This window comes from Uloborus diversus, chromosome 9 (genome assembly GCF_026930045.1).
Source record: "Uloborus diversus isolate 005 chromosome 9, Udiv.v.3.1, whole genome shotgun sequence".
NCBI classification, from domain to species: domain Eukaryota; kingdom Metazoa; phylum Arthropoda; class Arachnida; order Araneae; family Uloboridae; genus Uloborus; species Uloborus diversus.
In genome coordinates this window covers 4,878,459-4,897,383 of record NC_072739.1, presented here as the reverse complement: position 1 = coordinate 4,897,383, position 18,925 = coordinate 4,878,459, and the positions used below count along the sequence as shown (strand labels likewise).

The window sequence follows — 18,925 nt, the reverse complement described above, 5'->3', positions numbered from 1 at the left end:
AGTAAAACCACACAGTTTGCATGTCGTTCAAGTCCAAGAGCCCATGACCTACGTCATAGTATGAATGAAAGGCCGAAACTTTTTTGCTTAAGGACATCAGAGCAGGTAAAAAAGGTTCGTTAATAATTAAGAGGAGTCTTGGATGGCTTTATGACGTGGGTCTGGAACTCATGGGATCTTACTCTATACTGTTCATGTGTTGAAATTTCAGGAAATGAAAGTATCCAACGATAACACTAGTAGCTCTGTGGTAAATACAGGATTCACATGACATCTGTTTGTATCTATTAAGTATCAAAAATTAAAGTATCGTGGCTTTCCATAAACAGATATGATTGTTCCAGGAAGGAGAGAGAGGGTTCAATCAAGATCAAGATTAGCTGCCACCATCTGCCACGTGGCGAGTAAGTAAAAGAATGCGGCTAAAAATATCGGTATCATTTGCCAGCCGGTCGCCCTCTCCCCTGTGTTATCATCGGTCCTTTCTGTATTCAGAAATTTTAACCCAGCAATATATCTTATCCACGAACAGTGCGGTGTCTGTATTGCTTTCACAAGAAAGATAGACAAGATGCAAACAAAGAAATGCACCATTTGACGAAGTCAATCACGTGTTTTCCTTGGCCAAGAACGAACTCGCATCAAGCATATATGAATACGAATACTATTGGTTTACTTTTTTTTATTCCAGAAAAAATCCCCAAAAAGTGGCTATAGTAGCAAACCTTCTAGCAACCTATTTGTTTACTTCTAGCGACATCTATGTCGATGTTTCGGAAACATCGATGTTTTTCTTTCGATGTTTTTGGACCATCGATGTTTTGGTTTCGATGTTTTTTCGATGTTGATGTTTTTGCATTTTAATTGAAAATTATCACAAAATTTACTCCAGTTCTCTCGCTAGGTAATTAAGTTTACTTATAGAGTTGCCAAATTAAAAAAAAAAATCTTTTTTTTTTTTTTTTTGGCTCCCATTTTATAAGATCAATTTTTCTGTGTAGAGGATGATTTTTGGCAAGATCACTACAAGATAGTAAAGGATTAACTAGAGAGTGAGGAAAAGGTCAAAGCTATTGGAAGAACCTAACACTGGTAGTCTGGTGCCAGAACTTGCAGTCTATTTCAAGGCCCCAGTTCTTAAACTAAAGGGATATCCTATACGTTACTAGGGTGAAAATTATAATTGGTAAGAGAGAGTTGGTAGAAGTTACTTTCAAGTGTTTGATAGTGATGGCAATTTCTGTTCCATTGGAAAGAGATGTTTCTCTGACTGGTGGGATAGTCTGCGAAAAGAGAAATGCGCTTTTGGGGAACAAAGTAAACAAACTTCTTTTTCTCCAACTGTCAACACCTATATTCAGGGTTACTTATCGACTTCCCCCAACAAGTCGTTCCTCTATTACTTACAATTTGTGTTTAATTAATAACTAACATTAAAACACATATTTCTTGCTCTTAAAAATAATTGTTAGAATTAATTTTGTATTTTTAAAATAATTAGCACAACTTTTTCTCATCATTAAACTGATGGTAAGTGCTATGATACATTTTTCTTAGATTCTTTTTCATGTAAATTTACTTTTAGTTTCATTCAGTTTGAAAGTATTTCCTTATTACTATAACTAGTTGTATTAATCGGTGCTTGTCTTATTAACAATTTTTGCCCTACTATAATACCAAGATGTTGCGAAATTATTCTTAGTAAATTATTTTCAATATATTCATTGGATACGTATTTTTTTGTATTGCTTAAATTAATGTAGTATATTCAAAATGTATGTTATACATTGATAAAAAGATCGATGTTTTGAAACATCGATGTTTGGAAACATCGATGTTTTTTGGTCGATGTATCAATACCATCGATGTTTTGAAACATCGATGTTTTGCCATCGATGTCGCACCACTATATCTGGTGTATCTTTTCAGTGAACGAAGGTTTCTTTTTTTGATGGTACTGTGTGGCTGTAGTGGTCTGATACTGTCCGGAATAAACGACCAAATTTATAAGGTTTGCAAACAACATTTTTTTTTTAATTTTATTCCTTAGATAATAAGTTATGAATGAGTAAGATTGAAAATGAAATTGGGTAAAATTTCCCGTCAACGAAAAGAGAAGAACAATTTTATGGCTCAAAAATTAAAATTTAGATCTCTTTGGATTTTTTTGAAATTCAAAAATTCAGTCGATGTTACTGATAGTCGTAAACATTCCGCTTCACGGATTTTTCGACAATAACTCCCGTATGTGAAACTCGGTCTAATCAGATTATTTCCTCAAAATTATTAGGAAAGATTACAAACTAGTCAAAGCGCCTCTCCTTTATCTGAAGTCAACTGTCAAAACTTGCTGTCCTGATTTTTTTAAAATTAATTTCCTTTTTTTTTTTTTCATTTCAGCAAGATTTTTGCTTTTCATTGTCCTATTTCATACTTTTTTTAAAATGCGTGCTGATAGGCTAAAAAGAATCTGAAATGAATATCTTGAATACAAAACAAATCACGGTAATATTTAATCAATATCCATCAAATACAAACAGCGAAATTCACGCTGTTTTATCAATCAGTCAAAAAAGTCGTTTTTTTTTTTTTTTTTTTCAATAACTGCATTTTATTCATTCAGTTGGCTCAAAATATGAAGAACCTACGACGCAGACTTTTCCATCTATCAGCGGCAGAAAACTGTCCACCTCCTCGGTTTTACGAAGTATCATGACAACCAGCACAACTTCAAAGCCAACATCCGTCTTCCAGGACACAGATTCCGAAAACAAGGATTTAGTCACAGCTCCCAGCTGCTTTTGTGAGTATCCGCTTGAGGACAAGGATGTGGTAGCCCATGCCGAAGACCAGCTACTGAAGTTTGGGAGTCTGGTGAGAAAAGGCAGTACGGTGTACTTCCACTGTCTAAATGTTGGATACTCCCGGCTTGTCGGTCCTACGAAGATAATTTGTGAAGATTGTGGAAAGTGGGAGGCGACGTCCCTGCCGTTTTGTCAAGATCCAAAGTCGGGTAAAAAATTATTTGTGTATGATCAGTATACAGGGTGTTCCCGTTTGACCTGCAAGACCTCTATTTTCGCAACCATTAGTCCTAGATGCAGTGGCGCACACAAGAATTTTGCAAGGGGAGGGTCCGAGATCGAAAGCCTCATTCTCATATCATACCCCAATTCGCTGTCAAGCATATTGACTTCATTTAATCGATTCCCGAGAAGGAAAAACAGTAAAAAATAAACTACTGAATAAATAATTAACATTATTTAATGAAATGTGCTTAAATAAATAACCAGAAAGCAAAATAATTTACGCTTTTACTTTTTTTATAACTAAAAAATGGATTCAAGTTCATAGAATGTAATTTTAATCTGTAATTACAAAACTAAAAATATGTTATTACATTGTATTCATTTATAACCCCCATTCTGCTTCTTAGAAACCATTCATTACAGGAAAAGTTCACAATATTTTTTTAATCTTTTAAAATGAGGATTTTATTTTTTCACTTATCATTGGAACTGAAAATAGTGTTTCCTTTGTTTGAAACTATTCTACGTACAAAATACATAAAATCGTAATCAATCGGGAAAAATATCAAGACTTATGGAAGGGGTCCGGACCCCCTGGACCCCTCCCTTGTGTGCGCCACTGCCTAGATGTATACTTCCAATTGCAAAAATGTTCAAAATCAGATGCTAAATTCAAATATTAGAAGTCCAAAGAGAAAAAAAAAATCAAAAAATATTAATTTTAACTTTTTACACCTGCCCTAGGTCCCCTAACTTATGTTTAGGAAAATAATCTCCGTTAAAAAATAATTCCAACACAAAAAGTTTGACAATAATATGACCAATCTTAACAGATATATGAAAAGCAGCGTTTTGTGACATACACCACTTTGCACTTGCCGACAGTTGCACTTTTTGGTGGGAAAAACAGCGGCAAATTAATGTTTAAAATTACATGTGTTCATTGAGTGTGTTTTTCACTTCGTACGAGCTTTTGTAGTGTGTTCTACGGTGTCATGGCGCAACATTTGCATTTATTTTTGAATAGCAATGAAAAAAATTTACTTTGTAACTTCGGACAAACTGTGATTCTTCTGAAAGGGCGATAAGGTTCCATCTTATCTTCTGCATGGTCCCTTAAAACTTTGAACTCGAATACCAGCTTGGTTTTGGTCTCACAAATGTCAATGAGTTTTTTGTGTTGGTATTATTTTTCAATGGAGATTATTTTCCTAAACATAAGTTAGGGGAGCTCAGGCCCGTATAAAAAATTAAATTTCGTATTTTTTGACTCTTTTTTTTCCCCTCAAACTTTCAATATCTTAACTCTGCATCTGATTTTGAACATTTTGCTATTGTAAGTATGCATCGGATGTGAAAATGAAGGTCTTGCAGATTCAACGGGAACATTCTGCATATATTGGCTCTAAAGTTTGACCACGAAAAGAAGGCGGATGACCTTGAAGCTAAACATCATTTGTAAAAGGCAGAATCTGCCAGAAAGCACCGAATAGTAAGAGGCATGGTCTCGGTAATCCTACCTATTCCAAAATAATAACAAACAACCTATTACAACTGATACAAATAATGTTTTTGCTTTAAGGTCATCCGCCTTCTTTTCGTGGTCAAGCTACAATAAGTTTAGCTATGATTTTGACAATGTTTATATGTTGCGGGAAATAAGAAGGGCAATTGGCGCGGAGTTGAGTTGGGTTGCTTTCGTAGTAGTTTTACAAAATTATTCCCACTCAAACCGCCGGCAATAACCCCACCCAAAATAGAGGTAAACAGAGGTGAAGTTGCATCATCATTGCATGTTTTGAAATGTGCTGAACCCATTTCAACCATTTTTGGGAAATGTCTGTCTGTGTGCGTGACCTATTTTTTGTGGCCGCTCAAAAACAAAAACAATGCATGAAATTGAACGAAATTTTTATACATATATACCTCCATGACCATTAGATTTAGTGTCAATTCATAGTCAGGGTTGCAGTCGGACTGTTTCTTCGTTATGCGTAACCACTATTTCTCAGAAAGTAACGAGCAGATTCAGACAGAAAAATATTTCGTAAGCTCGTAGATAGACCCCTGAAGGTACAGATCCTGTTTTTTTTTGGGGGGGGGGGGCAATAGCCTTAAATGGGAATGCAGCAATCAATTTTTTTTACTCGTTACTTGGTGACTGTTACATCTTCAGAAGTGAAACAAGGATTCAGACAAAAAATTGTCCACAGGGGGGATCGGCCTCAAAGGGTACATGAGTTGATTCGATTTAAGTGCCAATAACTCCAAGTAACGTAGAAAAATCGAACGTCCTTTCTTGTTCATTGCGCCTGCTCTATTATAAGAAGTAGTAATGTTTTGGTTTAGATAATATTTGGAATAGAAGCGAACCTACACGAAAACAGGCGCTGCTTCAACTTAAGCGGCAATCTCTTCTAAGGGAGCTGATTTTATCATCGTTTGTGCGAGTTATAACCAGCTTAATTTAATTAGCAATATAAAAGATAAATTACAATAAAATGTTTTCCTTGCGCTTGCTTCAAGAAAGCTTTTCATCGATTTAGTTGTTGACAGACGAAAAACTGAAGAAATTTCACTGATTTTAACTTTTTACCTGTCTTCATCTTCTATTTGTTAACAAATAAAATGTTAGTAATTAACTTAAACAAGGCTTTTTAAATATCTTTTGATTTTTGCTCTTGGTTCTACGTTTACGTAAAGCAAAACTTATAAGTAGTGGTTATGCGTAAGAGCAAAGAATTCATAATAAAGATATAAAAGAAAGGTTTATGACGATCATACCATACTAGTTTTTGTTTGGCGATTTCATTCCTATTGGATTTTTATACATTATTATTTTATTGACTAGAAAATCACCCGTCAAGGTATGATGAGTGAAAATTGCTTCAGCCTTTGAGGGTCATTTCACGGTATTTTTGACATTTATGTAGAGTCCGTAACGTGACCTTTTTTTTTGCCATAACTTTTTAATTTACTGTTTGATTTCCAAATTGTTTTAATTTTAGTTGGTGTGTTAGTAGGAAAAGCTCAAAATAAAATAATATGCTAATCAAACAGAAAATTAAAAAGTTATGGCAAAAAAATAAGGTTATGTTACGGACTCTACATAAATGTCAGAATTACCGTGAAATGACCCTTGAACGAAGCCATTGCCTGTTTCGTGATATATTGCTGGTTGAAATTTTGACCTTAACTCCATTGAATGAACCCTGAATTCCAGTGGAGCTTCAATTGATGACCCCTTCGCTTACGTTTCTTCATTCTCCTTAAATTACAGTTTTACCAGCAAGGGCGCCCATATGCAAAATAGAAAGGGGGAGCTCAGATATTTTCCCCATGGTTTAGCAGGATATTTTTTCATAGAAACCGATTTCAGTACAGATTACAGTTATTAAAATTCGATATTTTTAATAACTTATTCATTAACTGCTGGAGAAGAAATGTTTTTACATTTTCGCAAAGAAAAAAGAGTACTAAAAGCAAGGAAGTTCTAATTTCAAAGGGGGGCTTGAGCCCCCTCTTGCCCCCCTCCCCATATGGGCGCCCTTGCTTACCAGTAAAACAGTTAAGTTACCGGATCCAGTTCAACCTTGTCAAAATAAAGAATTTCCCTGCATTCCAAAAAAATATTATCAAATTATAAATCACTTACTGAATTTTTGGTGCTTCCACAATGAAACAATGCAGTCACTCATGCTGTGGCGTGAGTTTCATTGGTGAAAACGTCAAGAGCGTTACTCGATCAGGCTATTATACATATGTGAGGATTAGCTTTAAACATTTCAATGCGGCAATGAGGGAAATTTCTTTTTCATGTGCAATTCTTTTCCTTTAAAAGAAATAACTTGTTTATTTTGCATTTTACAATTTTTAAAGATTATCTTTTTTTTCATCGTTGCGCACCTTTCGTATTCATGGATCACTTATTTTTTGATTATTGCTTTATGTCTTATGGTATAACTTTCAGAATATAACTATTTATTACTGCTCTTTTTGTATGATACATAGCATTAGTAAAACCATTAAAAAAACAGACTGAAATTTATGCAAAATATAACTTCTTTAAACACGGAGCATGACCGCACTTGATTCTTACGGGCCTAGACGATTTATGACTTTTCTGTGCTAAACCGATACAGCTAGTAGCCTTAGATGATTTGCTCTTGAAATTCTCGAAAAATACGAAACTTCATGCGCTGATCCCAATCCTGTGTAGTGTATCCAACAGTCAATGGTCATTTTGATTGTAAGAAAGGAAAACAGGGATTGCCTATAACGCCCTCTTTGTTGCCATGAATTTCAGTGATTGTCACGGCCTATAGTGAATCAAGTGCGACTATACACGGAGTAATATAGCATGGCGGCAACCCTTGAATGCAAAAACTTAAATTGGTCAGAAAGAAATTGATTATTTATTTATTTATTTATTAAAAGCATTGCACACTACAGAAATAATCCAATTACAGTGGCAACATATAGAAAAAGCAATTAAAACAAACTATACATTTAAAATATTAAAACATAAAGATTTAAAATTGTAAAATGACAAGTTAAAAATATCTAAATCATGACAATAAATGTTAAAAAGTTCGTAAAATTTAAAAAGACAAAAATTATCAACATAATTCCGTCTGGTAAAAATATTTTTAAAAGAAGAATGACTCCTAAAAGTCCTATTTGGGACAGCAAGTTGTATCGAACTGACGATATCTGAGCAGTCAATTAAATTATGTAGAACCTTGTAGAAAAAAAGAAGACACAAAAGCTCACGGCGTGATTTAAGAGTGGGAACAATTATAAATATTACATAAATGAGAGTAAGAATAAGTTAAATTTTGATTATTAGTTCCGTAAGATAAGTAATAAAGAAATTTGGATTGAACCTGTTCAAGAGTTAGACTTATTATTGTAATAGGGATTTCAAATAAGACTGCAGTACTCGAGTTTAGATCGCACAAGACAAAAATAAAGCGTTTTAAGTACTTGCTCATTAAAAAACCTTTAGTTAATTAATTTAGTTAAAAAATTAAACTAAATTATTTTAGTTTAAGTTTTGCTTTTAGAATCGACATTTTCAACGGTAAATTTAAATTTCACTTTCCTTTCAGGAGACACTGAGATTGCATTTGCCAGAAATGTGCGAGTCACCCCTGAGGGCTACTTACAAATTCAGAAAGGGGATAGCGTGAGGTTTCATTGCTTACCTCATGGTGTTGCAGAATATCCCGTTTGGTCTGGTCCCAAAGGCGTCAGAGTAAGCGTTTTCAGTGAGTATGCATACATCTAGATTGTTTTGTACTCCGTTCACGGAAAAGATAGACTAGATGTAAATAAAGAAATACTCCGTGGCGTCAACCCCGTGTTTGACGTGGGCAGTAACGAAACTGCGCCAAACTGAGGGTGACTGTTGGTTTACTTTTTTAGTGCAGAGAAAATCCCTCAAAATTGGCAAACCTTTTGGCAACCTATTTGTTTACTTTCCTCTTATCTTTTCGCAGAACGGAGTATAGACATACATTGAATGGTAAGAATAGATTGGCGCTTTTGGCAACTTATTGTACTTTCTATTTTGGTTGAAAACCGATAAAAAAAAAATCGCTTATGTCAAGCGTTTCCATGCAGTTGTACAATGTGTCAACTAGAAATCCTTAGTTTCCAATAGCGATAAATCTGTTGTACACTTTAAGCTAACTGAGATAAGCAACGCTAAACCCATTAAGCTGAAAAGTTTAATGAAAAATTGTAATTTTAGATTTCTGTGATGGCTTTGATTCAAGCTTTATCACCAATTTGAGTGTCAACAGTGCTGCTTTCCCTCTAGGTTTGGAACAGCCAAGCGTGAAACAAAGGGGAGGGGCAATCGCCCCTCCCTTGAGGGACTCTGCACCGTCAGAATTGAAGTCCAATGGGCCATTTTTAGGACGTTCAGGAACGTAATGGGGTTTTAAACTCCCTCCCGGAAACTTCTCGGAATTGAAGTTTCAAAACAGCAGTTTTAGACTATATTTGATGATATTAGGAGGGGGAGAGCTTTAGAGTTATTTCCACTGACGTTTTGCAAAATTCAATTAGCAATAGTAGGTCGGTTGTAGAACATCTCAGGTAGTGTTGGGGAAGGGAATGGGATTCAGGATCTTTCCTCTGGAAATTGTTCGAAACTAAAGTTCCAAAAACGCAACTTTAGACAACCTTCAATGATGTAAGGGAAAGGGGGGGGGGGTTGAAACATTCCCCTTGAATTATAACGAAATTCAAGTTCTAAAAACCAAATTTTAGAGAACGGCAATGGAAAGGAAAGGGACCTCCTGCTTTCCCCTCTTTGACTAAATCACTATATTTTAATTGTCCCAAAAAATATGATGTGGCATCCCCCCGCCTCACGTATGAGTAAATCAGATACATAGTAAAAAATAAGTACTAAAACAAAATCGCCCTCACCTTGAAAATTTTCTGAATCCGCCTTTGTGAAAAGCAACATACAGAAAGCATGTACCAACAAATTTAATAAGTTCCTTGTTATTTCTAGATCAAGAGGTTTTGGTGAACGGATTATCTGTCCCTTCAACAAACTTGGACGTCCTGAATGCAAGTGCCGAACACGAGGGCACGTATTCCTGCAGAATCAAGCGATTTCAGCCAAACAACGTTACTCTTATCGTGACAGGTGTGTTGCTTTCAAGTATTTTTGTTGCCTAACGCAGATGGCAACAGTAACTTGTTGTCTAAAGCAGATTGGAATCAACAGCAGCTAACGTCTTTGGGCCGTGGTAGCCTGATCGGTAGGGCATTGGACTCGGGGCCGGAGGGGCTCGGGTTCGATCCCCGCTGGTCGAAGACCCACCGTCGTCATTAAAGGGAACTGGGCGACGTTAAATATGCTCGTGGTCTCAATGTCCTCCAAGTGAAACGATACCTCTGGGGGTGCTAGTACCAGGTAGCTATTAGCTCTTGGACTAGTTCTAAATTCTCATTAACTGTTCGATCCGGTGATGGTGCTGCCATCTATCGGTATATAAAATAATGGAGGCAAGGCACTAGTATGCAGACCTCGACATAAATACAGTTGTAGTCAGTTGTGACTCTTAAATAGAAATAGAAATAGCTAACGTCTTGTTCCTCAGAGTTTGCTCATGTCCAATCAGGCCCGCCGCTAGGCATCTGAGCGTCCGCGTGCAAGGCGAACTATATGGCGTCTTCTCTCTTTATATAGCTGGTTCACCAAAAAAAGGGGGTGCTAGGAGGGTTGCCCGTAAAGCTACTTTTTTGGGAGCGGGGGGCATAGGGCTATATTACTAGCTGGTAAAATACTGTCCACGGTTTTGGAGGGTTAATGACCTCCTGTATTCGCCCCTAGCTTGATAAGGTTTGCCTCTTTTTCGAGTATTAGGGAAGGGTAATTATTTGGCACAGGGGGCGCCAGAGCAATTTTTAAAGAATTTTCACTAGGCAATGCAAGTTCATCACCCTTCCCAATAATTTTCTCTTTTCTTAACAAACGTGTGTATAATCGTCGCCTGAAAGGAGCGTCAGGATATCTTAGTGCTGTTCCTGTAATTAGATGTCTAACTGTTGCTCTGAGGAGACTATATAGTTTATATATATATATATATATATATATATATATATATATATATATATATATATATATATATATATATATATATATATATAGAGAGAGAGAGAGAGAGAGAGAGAGAGAGATTCGTCGCGAAATCAAAAAAGTAGGAGGTAAAAGGAACTGGCGGCCCCTTAATTATTTCAAGCGAGCGTATCCTAAATATAGAGAAAGATAACAGTTTCAGCTTTTGGTTTAAGAAGAAGCCGTTAATAGTTCTAAATATTGGCTATGTGAAACTCACTGAAAGTGCAATATTTACTCTGAAAAAAGGAAGGATTGGGTTCGGGGACTTCTCCCCCGGAAAATTTTCGAGTTTGTAGACTTAAAAACGCATTTTATAGCATCTTTGGTAATGTAAGGGAAGGAGAGGATCGTTGCCGCTCCCCTGTCTATTTTTCGAAATTGTAGTTCTAAGAATGCAGTTTTAGACGATCTCTGATGATGTTAGAGGGAGTAGAGTTCTGAGGGTGCATCCTAGAAAATTTTCCTAACTTGTAATCTTAGAAATGCGTTCTGTCATTCGTAACAGTAAGGGGTCAGACGGCGACCCCCTCCCCCTGCCTGTTTCTCAAAATTGAAACCTTAAAAACGCAGAATTATCTCCAATTATGTTAAGAAAAGAGCAGTTCGGGGGATCTCTGTCGGATTTTCCCGCAATTTTAGAGCTAGAAACGCAATTTTTAATACGATATTTTTGTGATATTACGCTGAGAGATTCGAGAGCATAAACCAGGAAATTTTTCTAATTTGCATTTGAAGTTCATCAGCAAATATTGTTCGTAATCCAAACGTTTAAGAGTTTTATTTCTGCATTTTGTTTTAGATCTTGTAGGTAATACGCTGAATTCATCAGAAATAAACTGTGCCAAACTGGAAGAAGACGAGCTTTTAAGAATAACGTACTCTTTGGGACTATCGGTAAGCAGCAGGGCGGCGTTCCATTGCATCACAGGAGCCATCAGGAAGGGCGCAAGCTACGCCCTCTGTCAACCCAATGGAACGTGGTCACAAGCATTGCCCACTTGCGAAAGTAAGAGTTGTAGTATTTTTCAATCTTTTAAAATTAAGTCGACAAATCGTTTCATAACGAATTCATTGCTATAAAACGTTTTGTCGTTATTTATGTTAAAATCTGTGAAAGTATTTGAAGAGTGATTAAATAAAAATCAACAAGGGTAAAGGCCTAGAAATTAATAAAGGTTGGTTTTTAAAAGTGCTGATGCTAACTAAACTCAAGCAGTCGACACAAGTTAAAATTTCGTGTTCTAACAAATTTAAAAAGAGTAACTTATTTCTAGATTTTTTTGTATGAATGAATCAGTTCAATGAAGAAGATATTTAAGGAGGTACTAATCAAAACCGCACGTGTCCATTCTAAACAATTTTACGGAATTCCCGAAAAACGCGTTTCTAAATAACCTTTTACGGAAAAATGTATTGATATGAATTGTCTTTGTCTCAAGAATATTCTTAACGGAAAGCTTTCAAATATATTGAAGGACCAATAAACCTGTAATTAAATTCTTGAACTAGGACGCGTGCTCATTTCATTGGTTCTAATAGATATGTTTGTTTTTGAATGAATTAAGAATCAAAAACCTAATCTTCAACAGCAAGTTAGCGAAAACGTTGACAGTGTAGATCAGCTCCAGGTCACGTGACCAAAATGGAGGCCTTCTATTGGTTGAATGGACATATGGTCTATAACCATGTTCTTGTTTGATTTAGGACTGACAGTTTTAAAATAGAATTTAAATCGGGCATGATTTTCGTTGGCTGAAACTAACAATGCAGTGTTGTAGGAACTATAACGTCGTACAAACTAGGGAGGCTTTACCCGCTTTTTACTAATACATAATTCTATTTTTTTTACTGACCGTTAGAAAACTTCCAAATTGACTTTTTTTGTTTCTTTACGACGTCTAGAAACTTTTTACTTTATTGCTTTTCTATAAGATATTATTGTTTTGCTAGTAATTTTTCTAGGGGCGTCCAAACTGGACCGAATCTCCCCGATTGAGGGAAGTTTGAGTCGCAGAGATTAAAAGTTAGAAAAATGCTGCTGAAATAATTACATGTTTATAATCAAACGCTTTTTACAAGGCCGGCGATAATTACATCTACCATTCCAGGAAATACCATAAATTGCTAAAAGAATTAAATTTAAATCAGTAAAGATTATGATTATTAGAAATGTCACGGTCAAATTTGATTTTTAAAGCAATTCTTTTTGTGCTTCTACTTTACTGATCATTTAATGGGGGAGCTTAATGAGATATGCTTTGGACACTGTTGCAATATCTCTCCAAAACAGTTAAAACTCAAGCTACGTGCAACACATCTTCTAAAATCATTTGAAGACAACTCCTGTCCGTTTTATTTTATGGAGCAACCAATACAATGTAAGGAATTTTAGATGATTTTAAGTTTTACGAAAAAACTCTAATTTCAATGATACAACAGTTGTTTGGAAGTCTTTGAAATAATCACCTGCATCACTTGAGATGTAAAATTATTATGGTTCATATTCATTAACTGAAGACAAACCTAATTTTCACTTTTGTTTTTTTCATGATCTTTTTCGAAAAATCTTGAGACCTCTTTGTGTGCATCTTTTTAATATAATTTTTGGCTGAAAGATCTGAAAGTCTTTTATTTGGTACGTTTTCTACGATATTTGTTTTTTCCATGTCCTTATTTTACTACTTTTCATATTCTAAAATGAAAGGTACTTCAAATACAATAAAATAAAAGACTAGCTAATAATTGAAGAAAGTAGAGATTAATTGAGTATCGCGTAATAAGTTTGCTAACAAATGAGAAAAGCAAGTTTCAGTTGTGCTTAGTTTGATCAGAATAATGCACTGACAGGTAGTGCTTCAATTGGCTATCTAGGGACTGATTACACGGAAAGCCCATTTCTTTTTATATTAAAAACATTTATCTTCAAAACTAACATACAATGTTGTTTACAGTTTGCGAATTGTTACATCATCAATTCAGGCAGTGAGAAACAAAGGGATGTAAGTGGCAAAATTAAAAATTTGGAGATAACCAGTACAAATGGTAGGTGACCCTCTCCTCTGTCCTGGAGCAAGAGATGGTACTAGTGGTCCTGGTAGGTGCTGCTGTATAGCATGATTTAGAAAAAAAAATTCAATGAAAGCCTATCTACGACGTTATCTTTATAGTCGTTTTACTCAAAACTTGAAAATGTCCACTTACATCCCTTTGCTTCTCACTGCCTCATATTGAAAGTAAGTGGAGATTTTCGACCCTAGTTGGGGAAACCGTCCAGAATGATGCCAGTCAAATCTCCCTTAATAGCCATTTTAGCAAAAAAATCACATTCACTGCAAATATTCCATGCCTTGGACTTAATTAGACCTAAGGTTTAAGAGTAAAAATTCGAAAAATTATCCTATCAGTTGCCTGAAAAAAAGATAGAATTCGCGCTGAGTCACAGCTTAGTAAAATATCGCAAACAAGTCTGTATTTGATCTCTTAACAACTACAGTTTGACCACCGATTAGATGGAAAGGTTTACAGGCGAAATAGACGCATCTATTAGTTTTCAGGGATGCCAGTTTTCGTAGATGTATGTTGGCCTCTAATTTAAGCTGAGTCACACTCAAATGAGTGAAACACGTGCATTAAAATTTCACTTCCCCCTCATTCAGATACACTCGTCTTAACTGAACGTTTGCCAATTCCTTTTAATCTGTGGTCAAACTGTATCTGCTTTACTCATGTTTACAAAGAGTTTCAAGTTTTTACATTGAAAAATATGTATGAATCTTTGCTAGTCATGGCCCAGCAAAATATTGCAATGCAGCACTGCTCTTTGGATGACTTGCAGCGAGCACTTCCTCAAGGAGCCAATCACACAGCCGTCAATGACACTCTACCTGCCGGCTACTCGACGCTGATCACGTGTGAAGACAACTTGTTACTCTCTGGAAGACCTGAAGCCACTTGCTTGAAGAATGGAACTTGGGACTTTGACGATGTAGAATGTAAGTGCTTCTCTTGACTCAATCACTTAATTTTAGTTAAACGTTTTACAGTCGCATTCACTATGAACTGCCAATTGAAGTTTTCTTCGAACAATAGAAAAGCTTTAATCTGCTGTTCAGGTACCTGATGGTTATTGGAATCAGCTGATACAATAACCAATTTGTTTTATATGATCATACAGGGTCTGTATAAAAAGTAATGAGGCTGAGCTGTGTGCTAAGACTTTATTGCTGATATTAATACTCACATCTAAAATTCTTCAAAATAAGACCCCTTGGCCTTAGCATACACTTTTCCCAGCGAGTCTTCGAAGCTTCGTAGGCCGCTTTGTTGTCTGCTTCCAGAATGTCTTTTAAAAATCTTGTACTAGAGCTTTCACGGCATCCAGAGTTTCATGGTGATGCCCTTTTGGTGATGTTTTTATCTTCGGGAATAGAAAGAAGTCTGCTGGAGCTAAATAGTGGCTGTAGGCCGCCTGGGGAAGCATAGAGATACCATTATTGACCACGAAGTCTTGAAGGATGAAGCAGGTGTTTCCAGCATTTCTCAAATTTTCAGAGATGATGTTGTGAACTGTCATTTTATCAAGTCCAACTTCATCTGCAATCATTCTCACACAGGCGGTCCGAATTCAGCAAAAAGGGCACACGTTCTACATTTGCATATGTTCTGCTGGTTGACAGACACCCAGTTTGAGATTCATCCTCGACGCTCTCCCAGCCGTCTTTGAAACACTTGTGCCACGGAAACACATACGCTTTTGACAGGCACTTATCTCCGAACACTTGCTAACACATCTCTCAAGTCTCTTAGGCCGATTTACCAAGTTCCACACAACACTCAATTTCGTAACGCTGCTCAAATATTCTCTGCATTTTGGAACTGGAATCGACGTTAGCAAGAGGTACGCTATAACGACGATGCAGCCAGAACAAAGACTCCCAAGCGACTGCGGACAGGAGTGAGTCCCACCGGTAATCCTCACCACTGACCTAACCAGTTTGTGCGCACTTGTGAGGTACAGTCGCATTAGGAAAAAATGAGTCTCATTACTTATTATACAGACCCTTATTACAGAACTACTACTTATTAGCTAAGGATAAACTTAATCTTAAAAAAAAGGTGAGATAGTTTGTTAAAATTTTACTTCTTAAGCAATCAACGCAGTTCGGTGTCTATTTGTATCTTCTATTTTGGAAAACTTTTTCTAGAAAATTAGTGACTTATTTACAGGTTTGGGGACCCGTTGTAACGAGATTAGCGTGGACCCCTTAGAGATGAACTGAAGAACTCAAAATAATTTTCATATGTCTTTTAGATCCTCTTCCGGGTCCCTATGTCGTTCGGGGTCCTCGCAAGTGCAACATGATAAATCTACCGCTGAGAAAATAAGTATGAAGTTCCGTATTCACACACACACACACAATCCTTTTATTTACTTAAAAATTTATTTTTAAACACACTCCATTCTTATTTGAAATTTTTAAGTCTTGAGAAATTTTTTCCACTTTTAGCCGTGATCTCTTTGTCTATTAATTCCTATTGCCTTTTCTCAAATGTTTATAAATCAATAAAATTTTCTTACTAAATATTGAGCTTCGACTGGTTATCTAGGCAGCCAAGAAGCTCCTTAGATCGGTTCGGTTAAAAAATTTCCTAATTTTTTTTAAGTTGAGAGGTTGTGCTTGTTTAAGGGTTACCAGGTTTTAAATGCTGAACAATAACCATAAGAAACCACCTGAGTTTCTCAAGATAAATAAAAATCCCTCATTCTAGTTCTGAATGTACACGCATCTTCAGTAAAAAAACAGCTTATTTGAAACAGTCAAGCATAATTTTGTCCGAGCCAGTTTCATTTGATAAACTGGTGCATTCAGTGATTTGAAAATCAACTGAGTTTTAAATAACGGCGAAGTTTGATGCTGCAATGTGATTTTATATTTCTTATCAAGAGGTAAAGAAAACGAAATGAGCTGCTTTGCTTACTGTTTTGACTGCTTCTCTCCGTGTTTAAAGCAGAGTTTCTGAAGTAAGCAATTGGATCACCGGTTTGCTTAATCTACGCAGGGGTTTCAAAAAGTAAGGTAACAAGAGCTGTGATGGGTTTTCAGATTCTCTGTATGACTAAAAACCACATTGAAGATACGGCATTCAATTAGTACCGGTGGATGAAGTTGGCAAAATGTCAGTTAGAAGATGGCTGTGTTGACAGAAACAGGTTCCGCCAATGAAACAGGAAGTGTGATAAGGTTTTTATGTTGGGAGGTATTAAACCACCCTCCTTACAGTCCCGACCTCGCACAAAGTTATTTTCATCTTTTCGAAGCTTTAAAGAAACGCTGGGAGGTCCGGCATGGAAGAAATAATCGTCAAGAATTGAAATGCCATCAATATGGCTTGCTGAACCGCAGCATCTGTTCTAACCTGCTGATCTTCCAAGTTTTTTTTTTTTTTTTGCTGTCCAAATAGTTGGAAGACTTAGTGCGAGGTGACCGTAAGCTGGGTGGTCTAACACCCAAAAAAGCAAAAAAATCTTACCACATTTCTTGTTTCATTACTAGGCCATGTTTCCGTCAACGCAACCATTTTCAAACTGATATTTCGTCCTGTTAGTGGACATCCAGCTCCATTCACCGGTATCGTTTGAAAGCACTGATCATCTTTATCTTCATTTTGGTTTTTATTCATACAGAGAATGCTCATATTTGTCAGAACTCTTGTTACCTTACTTTTGAAACCCACTCGTAGTTGGCACAGGTTTAGCGTAGAGTAACTCGTTGGATGTTTTCCACGAGTAAAGCTTAGTTTACATCCACTTCGACCATCGACAACCACATCTCGCACTCCGTCACCCAGAACATGATAGTCAAATTGTAAAGTTTTCAACGCACTATCAACTTGAAATTTGATCGGTTAAATGTTTTACAAGCAATGGGTTGAGGAGTTCGGCGTTTGATTTACGGGTAGGGTAAACTTATCCCAACACTTGTGGCAAGAAGAAAAATCCTCCAATATGCGAAATTGTTTTTGCTTTGATTCCAGTTCTAGAATAACTTTTTCTCTCTAAACAGCGAGTTACTTTCAGCCGAAGGGTAACTCGAAATTGTTAGTGCGGATACATATAAATCAGATTTTTGGTTTCTGTAGGTATTTCTGGCTGTGCTCTTTTGGATATACCACAAGATTCAAAGATCATCATAGATCCTACGCAAGAAAACTACGAGGTCGGAGATTTAGTGACTTTCGACTGTCCAGCAGGACATGTGCTTACACCCAATATTGAACTAATGATGTGTTTAGAAAAAGGTTGGTCAAATATTAACATACCGGAATGTAAAATCTCGTAATAATTTTACATGTATATAATAAATGTACAAATGTAATGCTTCCCCCTCATTTCTGATAGTGCTTTAAACCATATTTTGTACATCAAATAAGTATTTTTTGTGAAGAGATTTGGAGCACAGAGAATAAGGTGGGGGTCAACCCACTCAATCTTTGGTTTTTGCCCTGTTACCAACCTTAGGATGGTGATACGTATACATGTCAAGCAGGGGTGAATTCGTGCCGGAACGCACCGTAATGGCGTTCGTGTATTGTTGGAAATATGGATGTCCTTTCACTCACTATTTGTCACAACTCGGAGTTCAATAGACCCTATTTACTTGACTGACTTCACTGCGGGTATTAAATGGCATTGTGGGTACTGTAGCAGACGAAAATTCGGCTCTGCGGCTTCTATTAACATTCGCTTTTATGCGACAAACTCTTCTTCCAATTGAAAAAATAAGAGTTTAGCTTAGAAACATTGTAAAGGAATGATGAACGATTCATTTGGTACGAAATACTCTTTTATAGTAGTATTTTCATGGTTTTAAGTCTCTTGGTTCCTCATCAGAAACGTAGTGAAAACTCATTTTCTTTTTATTTTCCCTTTTTCTCAGCAATTTTATGCAGTCATAAGTCTATATAAGCCCTACGCACGTTCATGATGTAAAGTCTACTGATCCTCATATAAATAATAGCCGATGATCGAATAACCCGCGTCTTTCAACAATGAAACTCGTGCCATGGCATGATCATTTGATAATATGTTTTGGTAATGTTCAACATGCAGGGAAAGGCTTTATTGTGACAAGGCTGAACTCGACCCGGCAACTTAACAGTTTTACTGGTAAGACTGCGTCATTTCAGGGGAATAAAGAAACGAGAAAATGGTCAACAATGAACGCTACCTACTGGAGTTTAGGGTTTATCA

General features: G+C 36.4%; 1 protein-coding gene across 1 annotated transcript in view; it reads left to right on the top strand.

The window, feature by feature from the left end:
* LOC129229718 (sushi, von Willebrand factor type A, EGF and pentraxin domain-containing protein 1-like) overlaps positions 1 to 18,044 on the top strand; it is a 63,004-nt gene extending 44,960 nt beyond the window's left edge. Inside the window, exons 14-19 of the mRNA XM_054864082.1 lie at positions 2,624 to 3,013; positions 8,141 to 8,299; positions 9,559 to 9,696; positions 11,474 to 11,680; positions 14,457 to 14,666; positions 17,815 to 18,044. Of these exons, the coding sequence (XP_054720057.1) occupies positions 2,624 to 3,013; positions 8,141 to 8,299; positions 9,559 to 9,696; positions 11,474 to 11,680; positions 14,457 to 14,666; positions 17,815 to 18,014 (1,304 nt within the window). The 3' untranslated portion in view covers positions 18,015 to 18,044. The remainder of the gene's footprint in view (positions 1 to 2,623; positions 3,014 to 8,140; positions 8,300 to 9,558; positions 9,697 to 11,473; positions 11,681 to 14,456; positions 14,667 to 17,814) is intronic.
* Positions 18,045 to 18,925: the final 881 nt, after the last annotated feature.